Consider the following 23,810-nt stretch of genomic DNA (forward strand, 5'->3'; position numbering starts at 1 on the left):
GTAATCCTGATAATGTAAATAATCAAACATTAAGAGAAGATTAAAAGTGATCCTCCCAGAATGCCCACAGTGATCACTGAAATTGTTTGAGACAACTTTGCTTATTTGTTTGAGAGTTTAATGTTTGATATTCAAGATTACTTAAACCTGTTTGGTTGTCCTCAACACATTTTAAATATTCTGCCTTGTGTTTGCTAGGTGATCAAAAGATGATTTAAAGGCTGAACAATATCTATCTTGTAAATGCATAAGTGGATGAATGAATTGGAAATCTGTAATTGGGGAAAGTGATTGTGAATTTTGGATCAGCTATCATCTGCTTATGTTTACCTACTATAACTGTGGAAAGTCTTGTGAGCAAGAATACTTCTAGGATTGCAGGCAATTCTATACACACTTAGTGGGGAATAAGAGCCATTAAATCCAATAAGAGTTACTCCAAATATACACAGAATTTACTCCTGTCCCCTGTCCTTGATCCCAAATAAGCTAAGATGCTCTTCAACTTTCGTAGGGGAAAAACCATTCAGAAGCTCTTAAGATAATAAGTGCAGGATCAGGGTCTATGACAATTCGCCATGCCCATCTTGCCACAAAACAACTCACTGCAACACAAGAGTTACACTAATATCAAATAAATAGTGGAATAGAATAATAAAAGAAAGAATGCCAAAGGAAAAATGAAATGTGAATGACAAAAATTAAAATATTTTTAATTATTTTTTAATTAATTATTTTAAAGAATTAAATTGAATTGTTGAATTGTCCTACAGTGAGTTGTCTCATGGTGAGTTGGCCATGTTGTCCTACAGTGAGTTAGCCATGGGGCATTGACCTTGGTGATTTGGCCATAGCGAGTTGGCTGCGGCAAGTTGTCCCATTCCCCCAGGAGCATTTGTTAAACCTAGGAGGAAGGAAAGAAAAAGACTGGTTCCCATTGATTTCCTGCGATGTAAAAAAGAGAGAAAGGCAAACACACAGGAAGACCTGCAAGATTCTGTTACTATAATCTATCTCAATGAAGTATAGTTCTAATATTCCTGTGGAGCCAGTTTCTTGATCTGATTTATCTAGTATGGCTAGCAATTTTTAATCACATTTCTTCTGGATCTTACCCTTGGAAATACTGCTCCATGGCAAGCTTATTTGGGAGTGGGATATCTTCAGTTGTCTCCCATTAATGTATCTTCAGGATTGGTGTTTTGATCACTAGAAAGTTATTTTTCAGTGCAGACCTCCTCAGAGGCAGCGCTTAGGCCAAGTACAAGTTGAATAACCTTCAGGAGAGCTGTGCTGTCCTTCTGTCGGCCGCTGTCTTTGAAAATTGCCTGCAGAGTTAGTGAGCGGGAACAGTTAAGATTTACAAACAATGATGAAGCTTGTCACGCATCTTTCACCATTCATCATCTGGGTGCTGTGGCTGGGCGGTGAAGTGTTCTTCATAAAAACCAGCTCAGTGTGAAATACACCTCGCTGCAGTGTTTACTGCTCTGAAACTCGTCAGAAGCCCTTTATAGTAAATCCAGATTGCGAGGTGACATTACAGTATATCATTGCACAGTGCGGTGGGGTTTACACTAGGAATGAGTGCAGTTCACACCAGATGAGATGTCGAAATTGAGTTATGTAGGAATTTGGCTGTTATATGAGGGTAGCTTTTGTTTTCTCAAGACTGAAAAGTTTTATTTTATACACACACACACTATATACATATATACTATCTATCTATACATACATTATATTTATGTATGTATATGTATATATGTATATATACATATGTGTATATATATGTGTCTGCATACATGTATACATACATATATACAATACATACAGTGTGTAGCGTACACATGTATTCATGTATATATGTGTGTGTATTTTGATACTATATAATGTGCTTTCATTCATAAAGCTGGAAAAATAAATGGGTGGACGGAGGAATGATTGAATGAATTAAGTAGTAGAAATACATATTTACTTGTTCTTGGGTTACTTATATGTAGTTGGTAATATTAATTTCTATACTTTCTTCATTCTGTTCACTACTTTCTGTTGTTGCTTATATATTTACTGCTGATTATTCATTAGTTTAATTATGTTTTAACAAATACTGGCAAGCCTTGTTATCTGCAATCATAAATAAACTTATAAAATCCATCAACAAAAATATAATGTTCTACAATCCCCAAACATCTTTTCTGCTATAATTCTGTTATTACAAAACTAGATGACAACATTTGCCAGAACTTAAGTTTTCAGTCATACTACACCGGGGTTTATATTGTTTTCCAATCATTGTAGCCATTCCACTAGGATGCCAGCTTTATAGTCCATGCACCAAAGTTCAGATAAAAAAAGAATTCACTTGTTGAATTGTCAACAAGTGAGCAAAGCATTGAGCTTAATCATATTACCCTCTTCATTATAGAAGAAAAAAGTCAGGAAAATTTGATTATGGAGGCTTTCAGTTTATAACTTATCAGTTATTATTTATACAATTAGTTATCTTTTTCATGGATTGAAAGGCAGAAGAGTTACGCAATGTTTTTTTAACTCTGAATGTTGGGAGCCATCTGCCTAGAAGCTTTCATAGACCTTTTTAAAAACAGTGATAAGACTGCTAGCTTGTTTTTTTAACAAAATATACTTGATAGCAACTTGGAAGGCTTGATGCAATTTTGTCTATAATTGCTAACACTGGGAATTACGTTTTGGTCTTAAATTTCTAATAGAAAAATAAGCAACTTTTGCCTTCAAGTGTGCTATGGGGTATGACAAGTGATGACGAATGGCAGTGTTATGAGAACTATACATTTCTTATTTCCCTGTTTTATTTCCTGGACACGGTCCTTAAGGCTGTTAAACAATGATATTTTAAATGAACACTTTTTAAGTATGGGGTAGGAAACCTGAGATTAGTGACACATAAGCCAAACTCAGCCCTTGGTGTGGAAATTTACTTTTCGTCTTTGTCTTCTCAACCCAAGTATGAGGGGAAAAAATGGCAAGAGAACAAGGGAGAGTAGCAATATAGAAGATAGATTTCCTAATATTTGGAGCTTTCACCCGCGGGTATGGGAGAAGGTAGATCAACAAACACAGATTTATTTTAAGCCACAGGAAAGAGATACTTGGTTCCATTACCTCAATGGTGAAATCTAAACATTTTTCCTACTGGTTCTGTGGGTGTGGCTTGGTGGGGAGTTATGTGACTGGGGGGGTCAAAAGACAGAAACTGATTTTAACAATGTCCTGCTGGAGCAGGGGATTGGACTAGATGACCTCCAGGTCCCTTCCAGCCCCGGATTGCTGTGCTCTTTCAAGGCATCCTCTGAAGCTGTGTCTAGTGCCAGGTTTGTGGTCCTTCCTCCATCTCCTTTTTCCGTCCCTATTTATTTATTTATTTATTTATTCATTCATTCATTCATTCATTCATTCATTCATTCATTCATTCATTCATTTATTGCAGCATCTCCCCACTAGGGGTGAAATTCAGCAGGTTCTGACAGGTTCTGTAGAACCAGTAGCAGAAATTTTGAGTAGTTCGGAGAACCAGCAAATACCATCTGTGGCTGGATTACCTCCTATGCATGAGAGCACGGTGGCTGAGCGAATTCACTCATGTCACCTGATTGTTGCAATGGCTTCCCTTTCTGAGTGCTCTACTTGTTCTCATGAGTCTTGCTATAAATAGACCTCTCTATTTGTGACCCCTTTCTCTTTAAGCCAAGTGTGGTAGTAGCGAGAAAAAAATGTTGGCGCTATTGACTTGCCTACATAATCCTTCTGGGTCCAGTGAGAATGCCAATGATGAACACTTGGCTAAGTTCATGCTTTTGTATTCTAAGAAATAAGTCTGATGCCAATAATAACTATAGTGTCATTATTGATGATTATATCCTTTACTTACAAATATTCATTTAACAACCAAAATTACAATGGCGCTGAAAAAATAACAGTACTGGGCCTTGTACTTTGGACCATCTCCATGGTCACATGGTCAAAATCAGGCACTTGATAACTGGTATGTATTTATGATGGTTGCAGTATCCCAAGTTCATGTGATCGCCGTTTGCGATCTTTCCCATCGTGATTCCAACAAGCAAAGTCAATGCGGGAAGCTGGTTTCACTTAACAACTGTGTGATTCACTTAACGACTGTGGCACAAAAAATCATGAGACAGGACATGATTCACTTTACATAGCAACAGAAATTGTGGTCCTGATTGTGGTTGTAAGTTGAGGATTACTTGTACATGTATTTATACTCTATAAATCTTAAACTTAAACCAGAATTATCACTGTCATGGATTGGAATTTTGGTTGTAAGTCGTACTGGTCTTTAAGCAGGTCACTACATGACCTCATCCATTCATGTGATCTTTTTGTGGTAGTCATTAAGTGAATGCAGCGATTGTTAAGCAAACCAAAAGTCTGCCATGGGATTTTTTTTCATCAGAAACCAGAAGTAAGCACCTGTTTCCAACAAAAAAAACATTGTAAATCACTTCACATGACTGCAGGATGTTGCAGACAGCAAATACAGACCAGTTTCCAAGTGCCTAAAATGTTATTGTGACACTGCTTGGAACTTTAAAGTTTGGGTCACCCATTTCTGGGGGTGTAACTGACTAGTCACTAAGCAACTGGTTGTAAGTTGAGGACTATCTGTACATTTTAGATCGGTCAGATCATTTGCCAAAGTAATCCAATTGGGAGAAGAGAATTGTTCTGGAGAATTATAAGCAAAATGACAGATACCTTGTAGTGGGATTAAGGTAGCCCTGTTGCGTATGTGTCAACCTTCACGAAACAGATAGGAAGTAAGAGAGCAATTACAGGTATGCTACTACAAATTAGATTTATATTAAAGTAGATTTATTATTTGCTTGGCACTTCAGCAACTGTTGCCAATAGCAACCCTCAGACTTGCTGGAGGTTCGTTGGAAACAGTTTGTGATCCATTAGCGTTTATGGAAACTTGGTGTAGAGAAACGTTGCTATAGCTGAAGTCTGTGTGACCATGGAAGTAGAAAGTTGTCTAGCATAAACACCAGAAAAATGCCCATCAACAAAGGGTAGATAGCATTGTATTACATCTATGTAGGAAAGTACACAGAAGAACAATGAACTAATGGTTATATCTCTCTTAATAGTTTAACTTTGCTAGTTTTCTGTTTAATGGTTGTGGCTTTGAATACTGATTTTTTTTGGGGGGGGGGATTGTACATTTGGATTGATGAGGAAAAGTGACACCTCTGGGACTCAAACTTTCACTTTTGTTCCTCCTTCAGCAAGAAAATAGCCCTTGATTACAAAGAGCCCATCAGAGATAAGCAAACTGAAGGGGGAGTGAAAACCATGCATGAGAAAATAAGCTAGCTGGGGGCGGGGGGGGGGAGTGAAAAGAGAGCAAAGCTGCCTGGCAAATAAGGAATCTCTGTTTGATCTGATGAGAGACATCCCCCCCCCTTACAGCATCCCAGAGCTGTCAATCACCTGGTAATGTTTCTACAAGTGAAAAGTCAATGTGTTGTTGTTTAATTTGACATGACTCTTGAGCTGCGGAAAGGAACAGCATAATCGCTGCAGGGGACAGTTAAGTAACTGTGCTCCATGTCAGCTTGTCTCGCTCTGACTACTGCACTAAACGCTTTGCTGATGAGCGATAGATTTGGTTAAATACCAGGATAATTGCTAGCTATAGCACCCAGCACTCTTGTAATGCCATGTAGTACATCAGTACTAGCTCTCGCCTCAGGCGGTTGTAGGCTTATCCACTCAAGAGGGCACTTATGTTCAATTATATTGTTCTCTCTTCCTTTCGGAGAAAGCAATTGTTGCTGAGCCAAATGAGCTCTAATAAATTATATTTCTTTCCCCTCCAGACCTGTGGAAGTAGATCAGGCATGCAAATGCCAAAGCTGCTATTTTCTAAATCTTGCCAGTATTTCCCTTTTTTCACCCTGCCTATCTACTAAAGGTTATCTGATTTTTGCGAGGCAGAGGTGTCATTTAAAAAATCTGTGTATATCAAATTCCTCTACCAGAAATGAACAAAATATGTACTTCCTATTTCTGGTATGTTGTTTATTTTTGATGGGAGAGGTACTTTCAAGTACAGGTCGTCCTTGGATTATGACCACAATTGAGTCCAGAATGTATGTTGCTAAGTGAGAAATTTGTTAAGCGAATTTTGCCCCATTTTATGACTTTTCTTCCCATATTTGTTAAGTGAATCACTGCAATTGTTTAGTCACACAGTTGGTAAGTGAATCTGGCTTCCCCATTGACTTTGCTTGCCAGAAGGTCTCAAGAATTGTCAAGCATCCAGTTTGTAAATGATCATGTGTGAAAAATGGTCATAAGTCACTTTTTTCAGTCCCATTGTAACTTTGAACGATCACTAAATGAATTGTTGTAAGTCGAGGATTATCCATATACATATGTATAGTTGCAGAGATGGCTCTTAGTGTTTTGTGTCAAAAATCTTGAAGAATCTTGTGGCACTTTAAAGATTAACACATTTATTGCTATGTAAAGTTCTGTGAATCACAAACTACTTGAGCAGTACAAGTTCTAGAATGACACTGGGATCTGGATTTATCGAAGATAGAAAATCTTTGCTTCTCTTCTATTTAATGCAGGATTTTAAGACGGCTTCTCTGCTTTTCTGGGACATTCATTAAATAGCCATGCTAAAATCTCGAAACTTTGAAAGCAGTCCGGGTTGGAAATACTTAAACTAAGAATGCCAGAGGCACACAATATATACATTGTTCCAAATTTACGTAAGTCTACCATTCGAGTTAGCCTAGCATTGTGTTATGGAGAAGAAACATTCTCAAACCACTTCTGAACCAATTTCCACTTGTTCCACTGTCTAACTAGAAATTACAGGACAGTTTTGTGTAGTGGTTAAATGCAACAGGCTTGAAACTGGGAGATTGTAGTCCTGCCATAGGCACAAAGCCAGCTGGGTAACTTTGGACCAATCATTCTCTCTGAGTTCTTAGAAGAAGTTCTCAGAATGGTATATATACCTTCTCGTAAACTCTGAGAGCAGAAACATACAGATATTATAGTATGTCTTGTTCCAATGTATGGAATTTTCCATGACTTCTATTGATTTTGAAGGTGGGAGGAAGGGAAACTTTCTCCATTCTTACACACAGTTTATATCCTGTGTGATGTTTTGTAGCTACACTGACTACCGAGGGATACCATGTGACTGACTTCATCCTTTATTGAAACCCTTCAAATGCATCTAGCCAGATACTTCTATGGGGTTCAAACCCCCTACTGGGAATTGAACTCACAAACTCAGAGAAGTTATGGAAAACACTACACATGAGAATAGGACACAATATAAAATCTGCATCTTTCTGGTCTGAGAGTTTAAGGAAAGGTAGATTGTATATGAGAGCTTCTAGATATCCTTTCCTTCTACCACTGAACAAGAGGATCTTGTCTTTAAAGGCAATGTGCTGAATATACTCACCTAAAGTGAAGAAGTCTGTGAATTCATTTCCACGTAGAAGGTTTGAACCTACAAAAAAATCCCATTAAAAGACAAAGATGACCATGTAGTGTACATGGATCTGTCCATATAATCACATACTCCCTTGGATCTCCAGCCTTATATCTGCTCTCCTTGTCCATCTTGACAGATACAATCTGAGTGGAGAGATGCCATTACAGATGCAGTTTCATCTGTATCTGATGAAGTTTTCCCTTAAGTGAGGTGACTAGGCAATAGCAATAACACTTAGACTTACATACCGCTTCATAGTGCTTTGCAGCCCTCTCTAAGTGGTTTACAGAGTCAGCATATTGCCCCCACAGACTGAGTCATCGTTTTACCAACCTCGGAAGGATGGAAGGCTGAATCAACCTTGAGCAAGTCAGGATCAAACTCCTGGAGTGAGCAGTGAGTTAGCCTGATGTACTGCCCAAGCAATTTTACAGTATGTGGTGCGATAATCAATAGAAAACATTGTATTTGAATAAAAGAACTACGATAGGGTTAACAAACTTGGAGCTTGAATTCTAAAGACAGCATCCAAAATTGAGGGCTCAGCACGGAACAAAAATAAAAATAAACCTCCATACGACTTAATGTCCCTGTTTATACATTCCCATCTTCCCATGGTTTTGTAGGCCTCATTGGGCCCAATTTCATGACATTTCTTCAGGTACCTATTTGAGAACAAAGACAGTCCAAATTTTGTCCTTTGTGAGTCCTTTCATTAGGGGAGACATTAACTAGGTTTTAAGAATGCTTCAAAGTTCTCCAACAAGCTAGTACGCCACTCATAATTAAGAGGCCCCTTAAACTACTACATTGATGTTTTGAGATCAGCCCTGAGGTCAGGAAAGAAAGCTCTGGGGGTTCCTGACATGTACATTTAATGTTTGCAGAGATAAAATCTATTATGCTCAAAGGGACTTATTCTGAAAGGATATATACTTGGATGTCGCTCTTACAGAATAAGTACATCTATATTTACACCCTCCTTGCAAAAACAGATTCTGTGTTCACTGGAACTTATTTCCAGACAAATTTGTTGGAATCCTGTGCTCATATCTCTAGTGTGGTGGGTTTTTTTTTTAACTCCAATAGGAATTAAGTCAATTTCCTTATTAAAGGAGGAGAGAGGAAGTGGAAGAGATACAGAATCCAATCTTCTTTTCTTCCATGCTTCTTTTTTTTTGTAAAGATAAATCATTTTTTTAAAATGAAGTTTGGGGAAAAAGATAAAATGAAATGTGTTTACACTTTTCTTCATTTATACTTGTTGCTTTGACACAACTTAATCTTCTCCCTAACTACAAATAAACGGGTGAACTGCAAATGTATGTTATAATCCCTCCATTTATATCTCTTACATTACTTTGAATGCTAAGAATAAAGGACCATTGGAAATTATGCCAGAAATCTGTCATGTTGTGCATCAAAAAAAAAACCTATGTGATGAAGTATTAGATACGGAAACAATGACATGTTAGGGCAAATAGGGGCAGTGACTGAAAATATCTATTCCATGTTCAGTTACTAATTACAGTGAGATTGGCAACATGTGAATGAAAAGGATAGAGGTTTCAAGACAGAGGAACACTTCTTATTGTGGAAGGAGAAGTAAACTGGATCTTAGGCAGTGGTGGGTTGCAGGCAGTGGTGGGTTGTACGGGCGTAGCGGTGCCTGCCGGGAGCACCGGGTACCATTCCGGTAGGGTGCTCCAGAGAGCCTGCCGGCCCTCTTTACCTGTATTTGAGCTCTTCGGCGCTTATGTGCACGGAGCGTAAAGCGCCTGCGTGACGCTCTGCCGAGCAGCTGGAGCGTCGCAGAGCATCGCAGAAGGTAAGGATGCATGCGTGCACTGCGTGCGTTCATATGGTGGACGCTGGGCCCCGTTGCACTGTACCAGTTGCACTGGGATCCAGAACCCACAACTGATCATAGGCGACTATTTTAGCAGCAGCCAGTACAGGTAGTCCTCGACTTACAATAGTTCATTTAGTAACCATTCAAAGTTACAAGTTTTGGGGAAAAAGTGACTCACGACTATTTTTCACATTCATAATCACATGTCCCCAAGGTCATTTGACCAAAATTCAGACCCTTGGCAATTGACGCATAATGGTTGCAGTGTCCCAGGATCATGTGGTCTCCTTTTGCGATCTTCTGACAAGCAAAGTCAGTGGGAGAGCCAGATTCACTTAACAACTGTGTTACTAACTTAACAACTGCAGTGATTCGTTTAACAACTGTGGCAAGAAGCCACAATAGTTTGCCCACATGTATAATGGGGCAAGGTCCACTTAATGACTGTCTCTCTTAGCAACAGAAATTTGGGGCTCTAAGTCGAGGACTTTCCATATTTATGTATTTTCACAGCAGCCTGGATGCTATTTGCAGATGTGATTTAGAAATTTACATGCTTTGAAAATGATTTGCAAGTTGTACTTTGGGCCACCTGGAACAAAAGCATCTCTCTGCTCTTCATTAAAACAGCCTGGCCCTTTTCTCTCCAAGCCTGAAAAGAGGATGATGTTTCAAGGAATCCACTCATTAAAGTTAATACAAGTTTTAAAGCAACAGTGCCTTTTTTAGGGTTTTACAGAAATCTGAAAAAATACAGACTGTCTTGATTCATAGTAGATGCTATGCTCATGTGAACTCTGAAGTTGTTTTTGAAAGTGTGTACAGTCCTCATGGAATCCCTGCCATTACTTCTTATTAAGCAAATAGCATGCATATATAACTACTGGCTTCAGTTAGAAAAAAATGAATTTAAGCATTCTTGGATTTTGGATCTAGGATAACCAGAACTTTGACTCAAAGTAAAAGTGGGAAGCTCCCTTTTTGACAGATAATACATATCTTAGTAAATAGACAAAGACTATGACTATTTTGACCATTGAAACATTGGAATAGCATAACCAGACATGGCACTGAATGAAATCATTTTTTTTCTTTATGATCATCTTAGTAAAGTAAAAAATTGGGTTTGGAATAACTAGGATAATATGTGGAGGCACGTGAAGCACTTTCCCAAACCTATTATGCTTTTCTGAAATAGATTACTGTCCCATTAAATACATTTCTTTCCTTTTCTTTTGGATCCAAATAAAAACAAAAAAAATACATTTATTTTTGTTCATCTGTACTAACTTACAGCATATATGATATGATGCCTTTTCTTCATTTATCTAATTTTCCTTCTTATTAGTGTATTGCCATGATAGCCAACCTATGGCATGCATGCCACAGGTGGCACACGGAGCCATATTTGCCAGCACGGCAGCTCTCAGCTCTGGCGGGCCTATGTGCACCAGCCAGCTAATTTTTAGCCTTTCGGAGGGCCGGGGGAGGCCATTTTGACCTTCCCCAGTCTTTAGGAAAACCTCCGGAGCCTAGAGAGGGTGAAAAACAGGCCCAATGGGCAAACCGGAAGTTCATCCCTGAACTTCTAGTTGGGCCGTTTTTCACTCTCCCCAGGCTCCAGAGACTTTCCTGAAGCCTAGGGAGGTCGAAAAACGGCCCAATGGGCAAACCGGAAGTTTGGTTTTTCCCCCCTCCCCAGGCTTCAGGAAAGCCTCCGAAGCCTAGAGAGGGCGAAAAGCAGGCCCAACAGGTTAACCGGAAGTTCAGAGATTTTCCTGAAGCCTAGGGGAGGCAAAAACGTTCTCCCCCGGTGCTCCGGAAGGCCCTGTAGTTTGCAACTTTAATGTAGATTCTCAGCTGAAAGAACATAAGAGTGTGAAAAAGCTTTAACAAATCAACTATACCTTTTCAGAGCTTAAATCTTTAAAATATTGCTTCGCATTAAGAGTCTAATGGTCTTAAAATGTAAATACAAATAACATTTTGCTTTTCAAGCATGACTGTCTTAGTGGTTTCTCACATCTCTAGAAGCATATTATATTTTCCAGGCCATTGACTTAACAGCAGTTCACTCAAGTTAGTCTGTTCTTTGTATGGTGTTGGTCCACTGATGATTTCATTGTAAAAGTTAGTTTTCTGCTTGCATTTTTTTTTCTTCATAATGCTGGCTTGAAGAACAGCTAAGGAGAAGAAGGGAAAGTAAGGCATTGGGAAGATCAGGCAGGCAAGTTGGTGGAAATGCCATACATGAAACCATGGACATCATTGGGGGAGGGATGGTTAAGGGAAGATAGGGAAATAGCAATAGCAATAGCAGTAGACTTATATACCGCTTCATAGGGCTTTCAGCCCTCTCTAAGCGGTTTACAGAGAGTCAGCATATTGCCCCCAACAATCTGGGTCCTCATTTTACCCACCTCGGAAGGATGGAAGGCTGAGTCAACCCTGAGCCGGTGAGATTTGAACCGCTGAACTGCTGATCTAGCAGTAGCCTGCAGTGCTGCATTTAACCACTGCGCCACCTTGGCTCTAAATTTAGGCACTGGGAAAGTTGCGCAAGCAGGCAGCTGAAAATGGCATGCTTGAAACCTTCAGTGATGGCAGAAGCCGAACAAAAATAGGAAAAGGAAGATATTGAGAAGCTGTGAAAGTCACATACAGTAGACCTCAACTTGTGACCCCAGTTGAGCCCACAATTTCCATTGCTAAGCTGCAAAAAATTGTTAAGTGAGTTTTGCCCCATTTTACAACCTTTCTTGCCACAGTTGTTTTAATGAATCACTGCGGTTGTTAAGTGAGTCACAAGGTTAAATGAATCTGGCATCCCATTGACTTCGCTTTTCTGAAAGTTGCAAAAGGTGGTCACATGACCTGGGATATTTCAACCTTCATAAATACATGCCAGTTGCCAAGTGTCCAAATTCTGATCACATGACTGTGGGGATGCTGCCGTGGTGTGAAAAATGGTCATAAGACACTTTTTTCAGTGTTGCAATAACTTTGAATAGTCACTAAATAAATGGTGGTTAAATCGAGGACTGCCTATAGAAGGAGAAATGGAGCCTCACCAGCCTTGTCCTAATTAACCCATAGGACCGCTTGATTTCGTTCTAGTTTTGCCAAATCTCAGGTCTATTAGAGTGATTTGAAACATTACTGTGTTGACATTTGGTCCACAGCATTCCTGACAACTAGTAGGCTAGCTGAAGTTGACAGAAGGTAAAATCCAATTGCATCTGAGGAAGTTCCACATTTCTTGTCTGTAGTGGATTTTTGAAAAGGGTTTGATTAAGGGACTTTCCTCATACAGTATTTGTAATCAGTAAGAAAGAACATCTTTTTTCTGGGTTGGATCAACCTAGAGGGAGGACTATTCTGGCTTTTTCTGACAGGAAGAACTCAATCCAGATTTTGTTCTTTCACTTAGTAGCTGTTCAACATACTCTTCACTGCTTCGTAGGAGATTAACTTAAGCAACCTTCTTAAACTTAATCTTCCCATTTATTCATGTTGTGTAACTAGAATTGGAAGAAAAAAAATCTCAGAGTTGATGCATGGTTTTCTTCTGTCCATCACATTATGGCCAGCAAAGGACTTAAATCAGAATCAGAATAGAGCTGGAAGGGACCTTGGAGGTCCTTTAGTCCAGCCCCCTGATGGATTTTGACAACAGGAGGTCTCTTTATTGAAGGACAATTTTCCTTTGTATGAATTCTTTGCACTCAGCTCAAATTACCTCCCTATTCCACATTTATAGACTTTTTTTGGTGGACTCTGATGAGAAATTAGGTCAAAGTCTGACTAAAGCTCTTCCCACACTCCAGGCAGTTATTTCTCTTTTAAGTGAGCCCTTCTATGTGAAGTAAGGTTGCTGTTTCTATTCGATCATTTCTTTATTTTATTCTTAAATTAATCATGTATTTTGGGGAAAAAAATCCCAGAACAGTCCATGCCAATTTATAAAAGTAGCAAAACTTTTATACATCTTCTAGAAGTTTATAAATCAGTACACTTAAAATCACAAATTAAATTAACATCCATAAAACCATCACAAAAATTCAGAGGCAAAAGCCTAGCAATACAAATGTTTCCTTTATTCTCAGTCCTGGGTAAGAGGGGGCAAACATACTTTTTTGACAAATAAATTGCTTGGCCTAGAACAGTGATGGCAAACCTTTTCATACTTAGTGCCAAAAAGAGAGTGAGTGCATGCTTGCGCTTTGCACGCTCATCTGGCTGTGACCCGGAAGAGGATCTGTCCAGGGGGCATGTGTGCACCGGAAAATGAACTTCCGGTTTCCAGTGCACACATATGTGCTGGCCAGCTAGTGTTCTGGTTATTGGCGTGCATGCATGCGACAATCAGCTGGCTGGCATGCATGCTCACGGCCAGAAAATAGAAGACCAGCTCTTCCAATTTCGAGCACTACCACATGCACAAAGGCCAGCTGATCATTGCATGTGTATGTGCACCAGAAACCCGGAAGAGGAACGAGCGATGCCACACGTGCCAGGCAATATGGCTCCACGTGCCACTTTGGACACATGTGCCATAGGTTCGCCATCACAGGCCTAAAAGGTCCACAAGAGAAGACACTCCCATTTTCCATGTAGACAAACTTCTGACCTGAGGGTCATCTTCAAAAAGGCTTCATCTGATGTTATGAGTAAATAAGTTTCTACTGAAGAGGTACTCCTGTAGATATTGTTCTTGCATTTTAATTTTATTGTACTATATTGTATTGTATGCCTATAGCTTCCCACTTCAAAAGTGACTCCAGGAGGCATGCATCAAAAAATGTAAAAATAAATTTAAAACAATGCAAGATAATTTATATGGGTGCCAAGTAGAACTATTGCCATGAATAGGAATACAGCCAAGAAACGTATCTCTTAACCAGATAATAGTTGTGACATTTTGCCCCAGTTGCGACTTCTAACCTCACATATAGCACATTGCATTAATCAAGAAGGATTGTAACCAATTGTGGATAATTTCTGCCAAGTTTGATAGTTCAAAAAGGTCACGGGTTGTGCAAACACACTCCTTGCCACAATCACCACCTGCAAATCCACTGACAGCCGAGCATCAGGAAACACTGCCAAATTGTGAATCTGTTTTTTCTGGGCAGATTCTACTTTTTTGTTTCTCAACATCATCTTTGTTTCATCCGGATTTAATTTCAGCTTGTTCTTCCTCATTTACACCTTGGTTGAAATTAGATAGCATGAGTTGCTTCCTTATTTGTGTAAGCTCAGTATGGTGGACTCCATGTATCTCCAATAGAAAAATCCATTATTCTTAAAAGATCTGTGAATAATTGAACGTGGATTGGTATTCTTAACCTAGGCACAAGGACTTATTACTTTCAATAAAAATATAATAAACTCAATGGTGAATATAGTTTGTATTTATTGTGACATTTATTATTAAGAAAAGTATGAGGTTCTGCTGTTGCTATTGTTTGGTTTAGTTCGGTTCAAATCAGTTTTCAATTCCTGACATTTCCCTGCCATTTTTCTTAACAAGATTTTAAGTGGTTTACCATTGCCTCTTTCCTAGGGGTTGAGAGAAAAAGACTGGGCCAAGGTCACTTGGCTGGCTTTCTGCCTACAGCAGGACTAGAACTCCCAGTCTCCCAGTTTTTAGCCTGGTACCTTAATTATTACATCAAGCAGATTCAAAAAAAATCAAATCATAAAAACATCATGTCCTTCAATTAGTTAATAACTTTGCTTGCTTGTAAAAGATTTCATTGGTTCATTTTTCTGTTTCTTGAAAGCAATAAAAGTAGTAAGTTTAAATCAATGAAGTCAAAGAAAGGAGAATGACTCTATAGTCTACTTGAAAGAAATTCATTGGATATAGTTCCCCACTGAATTATAACCATTCAAAACAGAATGACTGCAACACATTTTCTTCTGCAAATGACTCTAGCATACTTGTCTACCAAAGCATTTTGCTAATTATAGCATAGATTTCCCCATTGATGAATATATGCAGAATTAACACAGGAGCATCAATGTTACCCTTTCACTATTATTGTTGTACAAGCAGCCATGGCAGATGTTGGCACTTAGTTACACAAACATTAGTCTTAACGATTGGCCATTTGGATTTGATGATGACAAACGGGAGGCCTGGTGGAAATCTGAGGCTCAAACCAATCAGGAAGTTAATGAGGAGAGAAATTGCCACTGCAGCTTCCCCTTAATTACATCCAGGCTAGGCGGGAAATGAGTGCTGTGGGTGAATCTTAACTCATCAAAGGTGAATGAGGTCAGAGACCCTTCCATTTTGTGTTTTGTATCGAGCACAGATTGAAATGTTGCAAATATTTCTTCCACTATATTAGCTTTTGAACTGTTTAAAAGTTTGCTTTGATCTTTTCCTGTTTATTGTTCTGGAACCTGGGCACTTCCTTTGGTATAACATCAGTTCTTTGGTGATTTGGGTCCTGCATCTTTCTGTATATGCCACTTTCTACATTTACATTCAGTTTTCATCATGTCTTCCTATGTCATCCCTTCTGTATGGGGCCATTGAAATCAGGATATCTTCCTCTGGCCAGAGATGAGCAACCTCTTGGATTAGGAGTCTGTTTTACTCATTCATTCATTTCCAAGTGTTTGTATCCCACCCACTTTCTCACAGCCCATCACAAGATTGAAATCCAGGTCAGCTTGAAAAAACAGCTATTCAATTAAAATCTACCCAATTTAACCCCCCAGAAGGCCTGGAAAGAGGTTCCTTTTTATTGCCTGATCATTAGTGGTCCCTCTATCAAACCATCTGGTTTTGACCTGCCTCACTTTGTCTGGTTGAAATTGAACAGAGTTTGGTGTGATGCTGGAAGAAATGCCTCTGTCCTGTATCAGTGGGGATGGAAAGATTCCTCTTGTTGTGATTGTGGTACTGATATGCAAGCTATTAGGCATATTGTACAAGATTGTCCATGAGGTACATTCTCTGATTCCCTAGAAGATCTGCATGAAGGAACACAGAGGCCTGGATAGCAGAATTGGACATCCAGTTATAATGCCATACCCCCCCCCCCAAGAAGTTTTACTCATAATGAGGTGGACTATATAAATGTTTACTTCTGCCAGTGTTGCCAAGAAAACTATAGGGATTTCTCCAGCAGCCAGGCATCAGCACTGTCTTAAGGGCATATCCCTCCCACAAAGAAAATACTGAGCAGGAAAAGAGAGGGTTTTTTCCTGACAATTCTCAATTTGATGAAAAAGAATTTAAACTTGAGTTGCTTTTCAAAGAAAAGTACTTTACTGAATCTCTAAATTGAGTGGAGTATAAGGTAGCCAAGGCAGGTGTGTCCCTTATCTTTCACAGTGCAGCTATCTGTCAAGGAATTGGTAACCTCCTTGGCATCCACGCTTCGTTATATTTCAAGGGAAGATACCAAGAGAGAATTCCTTATGGGTTTTTTCAGACAAGGAAGTGTGGTGGGAAAGTAAGAGAAAGTAAGATCAGCAGTTGTAGCCTTTTCCAAGCTCTTTGGGAATAAGATAATAAGAAAAAAACAGAATGTTCCTTGCATGGGAAAAAAAAAAACTCCTGAGAAATTAAAAAAGCCAATTCAGCACAGCACTACTGTGGGGCTTCCAAGAAAGAGGCAATCACTCAGTTGGGGGAGAGACGGTTGCCCTGACAACTAGAATTTAGGACTTCTTGGAATACGTGTATAATAGCACCCACACACACACACACACCAATGTGCAAAATATACTTCTAGTTTCAATCTTGTTATAATTGCTAATGCTGTTTTTTACCCTTTTCTAGAATTGGGGGCTATCTGTCTGTAGAATAAGCATGGCTTCTCCCTGAATTATATCTGGTAATCCAAACTGGATTTTCTGTTTGTGTGTGTGTGTGTGTGTGTGTGCGCGCGCACACGTGTACAGTTGTTTCTTCAGTTGCATAAAGAGTCCATATTACCAAAATACATATGAACAAAAGAATTCATCTCTGATTCCCATTTGTGTTACCACCTTTTTCTGGGCCTTTAAAAGCAACTAGGAATTTAGCTGCTGAGTTATTGCTTGAGTATTCTTTGTGATGTGCCTGTTATTGGAGCCCTTTCAAAAATAAGTAGCAGTGTCAGTTCAAATGGAGTTGGAGTCAAGTTGACTCCTGCTGCATAAGAACAGGCATTGCTATCTTTTTTCAAGGTGAGGTCCCCTTACCTTTTAAAAAGACCCTAGCAGATTAGTATTTTTTTTCCTGCTCAACCAAGGGACAACCCCTTGTCAAAGGTGTTAAATGTGGGTGATACATGGGTTGAACATCAGGGAATCTCCGGACTGTAGGCTTTGTTGGGAAATTGAAAAGGCATTCCTCCCCATTGACTTCTTATTGTTGCCAAGAAAATATGGATGTGTCCATATAGTCATCTGAACATCTAAAATTAAGCTTGATTGAGGAAAGGTTACAGGTAGTCCTCAAATTAGCAACAATACAGTTAGCAATTAGCAACCGTTCAAAGTTATAAATGCACTGGAAAAAGTGGGCTTACAACCAGTACTTGCTCTTAAAACTGTTGCAACCTGCCCACAGTCACCTGATCAAATTGGCAATGGGCATGTATTTATAACAGTTGCACTGCCCCAGGGTCATGTGAGTGCCGTTTGTGACCTCAGTCAGCCTGTATCAGCAAAGTCAATGGGGGAAGCCAGATTCGTTTAACAATTGTGTTATTAACTGCAAGAGATTCACTTAACAACCATGGCAAAAAAAGGACATAAAATTGGATGTGACTCACTTAACTGCTTTGCTTAACAACTGAAATCCTCAATTGTGGTTGTAACTCTAGAACTGTCTGTACACTTTCATACCTTTTGTTTGAACATATTTGATGTGAATTTCCTTTTCTGGAGTGCTTCCACCATCAAAAGCTAGTATGTTGGTTGTAGCTTTTTCTCAAAATTTGAATGCAAAATAGATAATCCTGGAATATTGGTCTGCCATCTAATTGGCTTAAGCTTCTCAATATGTCTCAACATTGATGTTAATGTTTCTGAAATGTATTGATTGGTTAAGTTGTACCCGTCACTGACATCTGCCTGGAGGTAAGGAGGACCTGTGTTATGTGTCATGACAAACAATATAAATTTGCTACCTATGCAAGACTTTATGACATCAGATAATTGCATCATTTGTTTTATGATATGATACATGTGCCATTTTTAAGTCAGTGTGTCTTCTTGTAGGTATTTCTGTTTACTGATGCTACTGCTGTTCTGTAATGCTAATTGTTTTATGTCTGCATTTTGGTTTTAATGTGCTTTTTCTACAGTCCACTTTTTAAAAATGTTAAGGAAAACTCCTTCCAAACCTTAAGCAGATACGAAGTCCTTTTTATTTTAATAGAACAATGCCATGGTCTTTATAGATCTAATTCAGGTATTACCAGAACTTCAAGGAGGAGTCTTTGTTTTATTCTGCATAAAATACAGTCGATTCATCATTCAGTTGTTTCATTGAAATTAGAAGAGGTTAATTAATACACAAACATCTCCTTATTTCCCATAGATTGTCAGCCTATATGACAAGCATAGTTTCTAAGTGTGCCTTTTCTCATTCTGGAGATGCTTTGATGGCACAAGTTTTTTCAAAATTCTGAATTTCCCTTATCATCCAGCTTTTGAAATTGTGAGAATCTTATAGAGAGGGGGAGATGCTGTCCAGTTTTTGCATGGACCTGCAGAGGTTTTAGAAAGGATAAATATATCTTGAATATTTATACCTGCAAGTTTATCTGAGATGCAAACAATCTAATACCATGAATGACCAGCCCATGATTCAAGTTAATGTTTTACGACTCACCATGGGCAGCATCTTCTCTCTCTCCACTCTTCCCTGGGAAAATGGGTGAGATAAATGAATCTGGGTATCCTTAAAAAAAGGCAAGTGTGATATCCTGAGTCTTTTGGAACTTTCAATCTTGGACCAACTTTGTGGTTCTTCTCGTCCATCTTATTAGGTGAGGCCAACTTATTTTCCAAAGAACATAATGAAAATAAAAATATTTTCCAAAGAAAAAAAAACTTATTTTGGATCTTATTAGTGGGGTTCAACTTATTTTCTAAAGCACCAAAGGACAGGACAAGAAACAATGGATGGGAATTAATTAAGGAAGGAAACACCCTGGAATTAAGGAGAAACTTCCTAACAGTGAGAACAATTAACTAGTAGAACAGCTTGTCTTAAGAAGTTGTAGGTGCTTCATCACTGGAGGTTTTTAAGAAGAGACTGGACAGACACCTATCTGACTTGGTATAGGGTCTCCTGCTTGAGCAGAGGGTTGGACTGGAAGACCTCTAAGATTCCTTCCAGCTCTATTCTGAATTTGAAATATTATACATGTCTAGACTGTGCTTAAGTACAAGTTCTGGACTTTCATTGCATATTGATATGTCCATGGATGTATGTAAGGCAACCCAACTGTACAATGTTATTATTCTGTGTCATTTATCTTGGCATTCCTTTTTTTTCTTTCTCTTTCTCCTTCCCCTTTATCCCATTGCTTCTTTAGTATTTTCGCCACCCAGTAGTCAAGATTCTGGCTTGGTTTCCCTTTCCAGCAGCTCTCCCATCAGCAATGAAAGTACCAAGGCTGTGCTGGAGTGCGAATCCGCCTCTGACTCCAGCACCTTTCCAGTTCATTCTGTTATGGAAGATGGCGAATAAGCAGGATGGAAAAAATAAAAGTCCTGGTGTGGATTCCCTTGAAGAAGTGCCTTCCTGTTAATTTGGGTTTGCCTGTTTTGTGATGACAGATGCTGAAATAACTGTTGATAAAATGTTCACTTATTCCCTTTATATTTGTTCTGCACTTTGTGATTTTCAGTCTTAGTTAAGAATGAGTATAGTGTAAAGGGCTACAAGAGCATTACCCTTAAATATTTTGAAAGAAATTTATTGGTATTCTTTAATTCTTTTTTTAAAAGTCCCTTTTTGACTAATAAACAGTATATAAATAAAATTAAAGATTATTTTGTAGATAAAATGTAATCGAAGTTCAGTGTATGCAAAAGATTCTTAGATTTGCTTAAAATTGATGTATCTAGCACAAAAAGGGCTTGATTAATTCTTTAATGGTGTTCAAAAGCAAGATATTTCAGATATGAAAATTTGAGAAATAGATACCTTCCTGTTGTGAAACAGAATTGCTCTTCCTTTTTAAAGCTGCACTGCATGAGTTAAGATTGAGATGTAAGATTCTATGTTTTACAGACCCAAGGATCTTTTTTCATGATATATAAAAGTAGATAAAAGTTAAAGCAAGAATGGTATTTTTTAATTAATAAAAAGTCTGCGATGGATTTTTCTTAGTTCTGTTTTAATGGAAGACACTGTATTTTGACCAGATATAGCCTCTATTGCTAGCATAAAATGTAAAAAAAAAAGTTTGTACAAGTTAAGCTATTTGCTACAATGCTCCAAGTAAAAATGGCCTTTTAAAGTTATTATAGATTTTTTTCAATATTCTGTTAAAAATGCCTTAGCATGTACTTTCTCTTAGTTACAGAAGCCAACCAGAAATAAAATGCTCTTTAAAAGAATTCATTGTTCTCTATAGTTGCAGTAGTACTGAAATAAAAATGTTATTGATGACCAAATTTTCTTGTGTGTGCATAGTTGGTAAGCTGTATTAAACAGGGGAAAAAAGAAATTACTTGTATTTTCTTCACTCTGTGCTTTGAAAACATCTATTTGATTTCGCCCCCATCTGTTGTAATCAATAACCTGACCATCTTGTTTTTTATTAAATGCACTTACTCTTAATTTCATCCACCAGTGGTTTTAGAGAGAATAATGTGGAGTTACCTATATGGGTTTGACATTATAAATCACTTCTTGGGGCTGAATTGTATAGTGGTATCGATTGATCCTGATATATCACAGAAATTTACTGTCACTTCTGTTTTCAATTAAAGATACAATCAGTCAGATAATGACTTAATTGGATTTTACAGAAGATTGAGTTTTATTGCCCGGTGCTTTACGAGTTTAGTTAAGGAAGATCATTTTATCACACTTGTCAGCCTGCAACTGCAGTCGGGTGCCTTCTGCTGCAGCCTGCTCCTGTTGCCATTGTGACAGACACATAGTTGGAGCAGAGGGCAAGGAAAAGAGTCTTAAGGACGAGGCAGCTGAGCTGGGCAGCTAACAGCCAACTGCAGCCAAGACAATGCCTCCCCCTGTTCACTTTCCTTCTAAACTGTTGAAATATAGAGCTAGGGTTTCCTAGTGGAGCTCTCAGTTTCTCTCCTGAGTTCAGTTGTCTCTTTCCTCTCTCCATCATCCAAAGAGAACATCATGCAACAATGGAAGAGAGGTGGGTGTTTATTGTAAGAAAGAATGCCACTGTGCCAGTCCAATCTTGGCAGGGATAAGATGAATTTAGAAGCATCCTCGCCTCCCTGGCACTACACAAGGGTCAGATTACATTCTATATCGAGTTTTTCTTTCAGGTCTATACTTTAATACATTAGCAAAAGTTGCCTAGCCATATAAAAGTAATTTGGACAACTTTGCTATTAAAAACAAATTCAATTGGAATTATGAGAAGAAACACACAAGATAACCTTACCAACAAATAAAGATGGCAATCCTTTTATTCTTTCCCCCAAATATTTATTTCACAGGAGAGCTGTGTTAGTTCAAAAATCAGAAATAAGTCTGATAGTGCCTACAGCTCACTTAACTACTCCATGTATCTGTTTAAGCATATTCATTTGCTATTGGGCTCTTCAAAATATATATACCGGTAATTTTTTTTTACTTGAGTGTGACTTAAGTGAATCTATACCTATTTACAAATGAAGAAAGATTCAGAGTAACTTACATAAACAAAACACCATCATTTATATATACTCTAAATTGAATGTGTATCATGACATTCTGTCCAGTCTCAAGGTATTTCAAACAATACATTGAAGTATTAAGTATTTCACTCTTAATCCATTTGGGTAAAGTTGCCCATCTTTATAAATTATAATAGCTTCCCAAATAGAGTCTAGATAATGGAAATAATTAAATGAAGCCTGGTCTAAACTTCCTTTTGGAGATCAAGCTGCTCTTTCCAAAATATAAGTGACCATGTAACAACCAGGACAAAAATAATGAAGGTATGGAATAGGAACTGATAGTACCTTCATCCTTTCAATATGAGAAATTCAGATTTTGCTATCTTCCTGCGTTTGGGAGGTGGTGGAATGAAATCTATTTGGGGAAAAACGGCTGCAAACAAGAATTGGCAATTGTCCTGAGTTCAATTCCCAATCTATAACTACCAACATAATGAGCCAAAAAAGCAAATTTTCCTACATGTATCAAAAGCACTTCCACAATAACACCAGATATTTTTACACACTCAAAGGGAAAAGTTAGAATTGCATACAGCAGATGCAATTCCATTACCCTCAAGTGTCCCTCAATTCCATTACCCTCAAGTGTCTCTTAGATCATTTTTATATATGAATTTGAGGGTTGTACTTTACTGTTATCCCCATGTGTGAATGTTTTTAACAAAATTGTATTTAAAATCTTAAAGAAACGATGGAAAAACCATTGCCCTATTCCAGAAGAGAAGATAGTATCTGCTAAACTCCAGGGTCTTGTATTATTTAGGGAAGGTTAAAAATCTAGTGTTACCTATATAAAGCTGGAAAGCTGAAGAATAAAATGGAAAATGAAATGAGTATTAATTAGAAGAAACAAGTAACAAAAAATAAAGAGATTCCAACTCAGATTCACAACACTTAAAATCTGTTTACAGCCATTACCAGTGTAATTCCAGCTACAATTTACCCTCGCTGAAGCCAATGAGAAAAATCCCCATATACATTTTTATAGGATTGAAATGTTAATTTACATATTTGTATGTTGTTCCTAACACATTTGCATTTGCACCTTTGAGAAAATTGCTGAAGCGTTTCTTGCGGTTAAATAATTGTTTCCCCTTCAACCTTTATTCAAGGGTTGATTGAGAAGGCATATATATCTTAGGGGCGAGAGTTGCAATGTTACCATAATTAAATCTGTAGTAACTTAGTTTAGATCATAGTGTCAGCATCATGCAGAATTGGTACTATATAGGCAATTCAATCAAACATTATCTTTTGTTTCTGATTAATATCCATAAATGAAGGTTAGAGCAAAGCCAAAGTCATAAAGCTGACAATTTTTGAGTCTCCTATCTCCTGTGTGTGTGTGTGTGTGTGTGTGCGCGCGCGCACATACTGTATACAACAAATGTTGACAATAGTACAAGCAACCCTAACACCTAAGAATAAGTATTGGAGTGTTTTGGTTTTTTTTTGCATTTTGATGGTTTCAAAAGAACAGTAAAACCTTAAAAACCAAAAATAGCAAGACTTTAAATCTATTTGCAATTCATT

At 38.2% G+C, this 23,810-nt stretch overlaps 1 protein-coding gene across 1 annotated transcript in view; it reads left to right on the forward strand.

Moving 5' to 3' along the window:
* Positions 1-21,026, forward strand: part of DMRT1 (doublesex and mab-3 related transcription factor 1) — a 73,200-nt gene extending 52,174 nt beyond the window's left edge. The window contains exon 5 of the mRNA XM_087715117.1: positions 19,940-21,026. Within this exon, the coding sequence (XP_087571243.1) occupies positions 19,940-20,094 (155 nt within the window). The 3' untranslated portion in view covers positions 20,095-21,026. The remainder of the gene's footprint in view (positions 1-19,939) is intronic.
* The last annotated feature ends 2,784 nt before the right edge of the window (positions 21,027-23,810 follow it).

The sequence above is a fragment of the Thamnophis sirtalis genome, unplaced genomic scaffold, assembly GCF_051295495.1.
Source record: "Thamnophis sirtalis isolate CommonGarterSnake01/CBP01778 unplaced genomic scaffold, rThaSir2_p1.2 scaffold_5, whole genome shotgun sequence".
NCBI classification, from domain to species: Eukaryota; Metazoa; Chordata; class Lepidosauria; order Squamata; family Natricidae; genus Thamnophis; species Thamnophis sirtalis.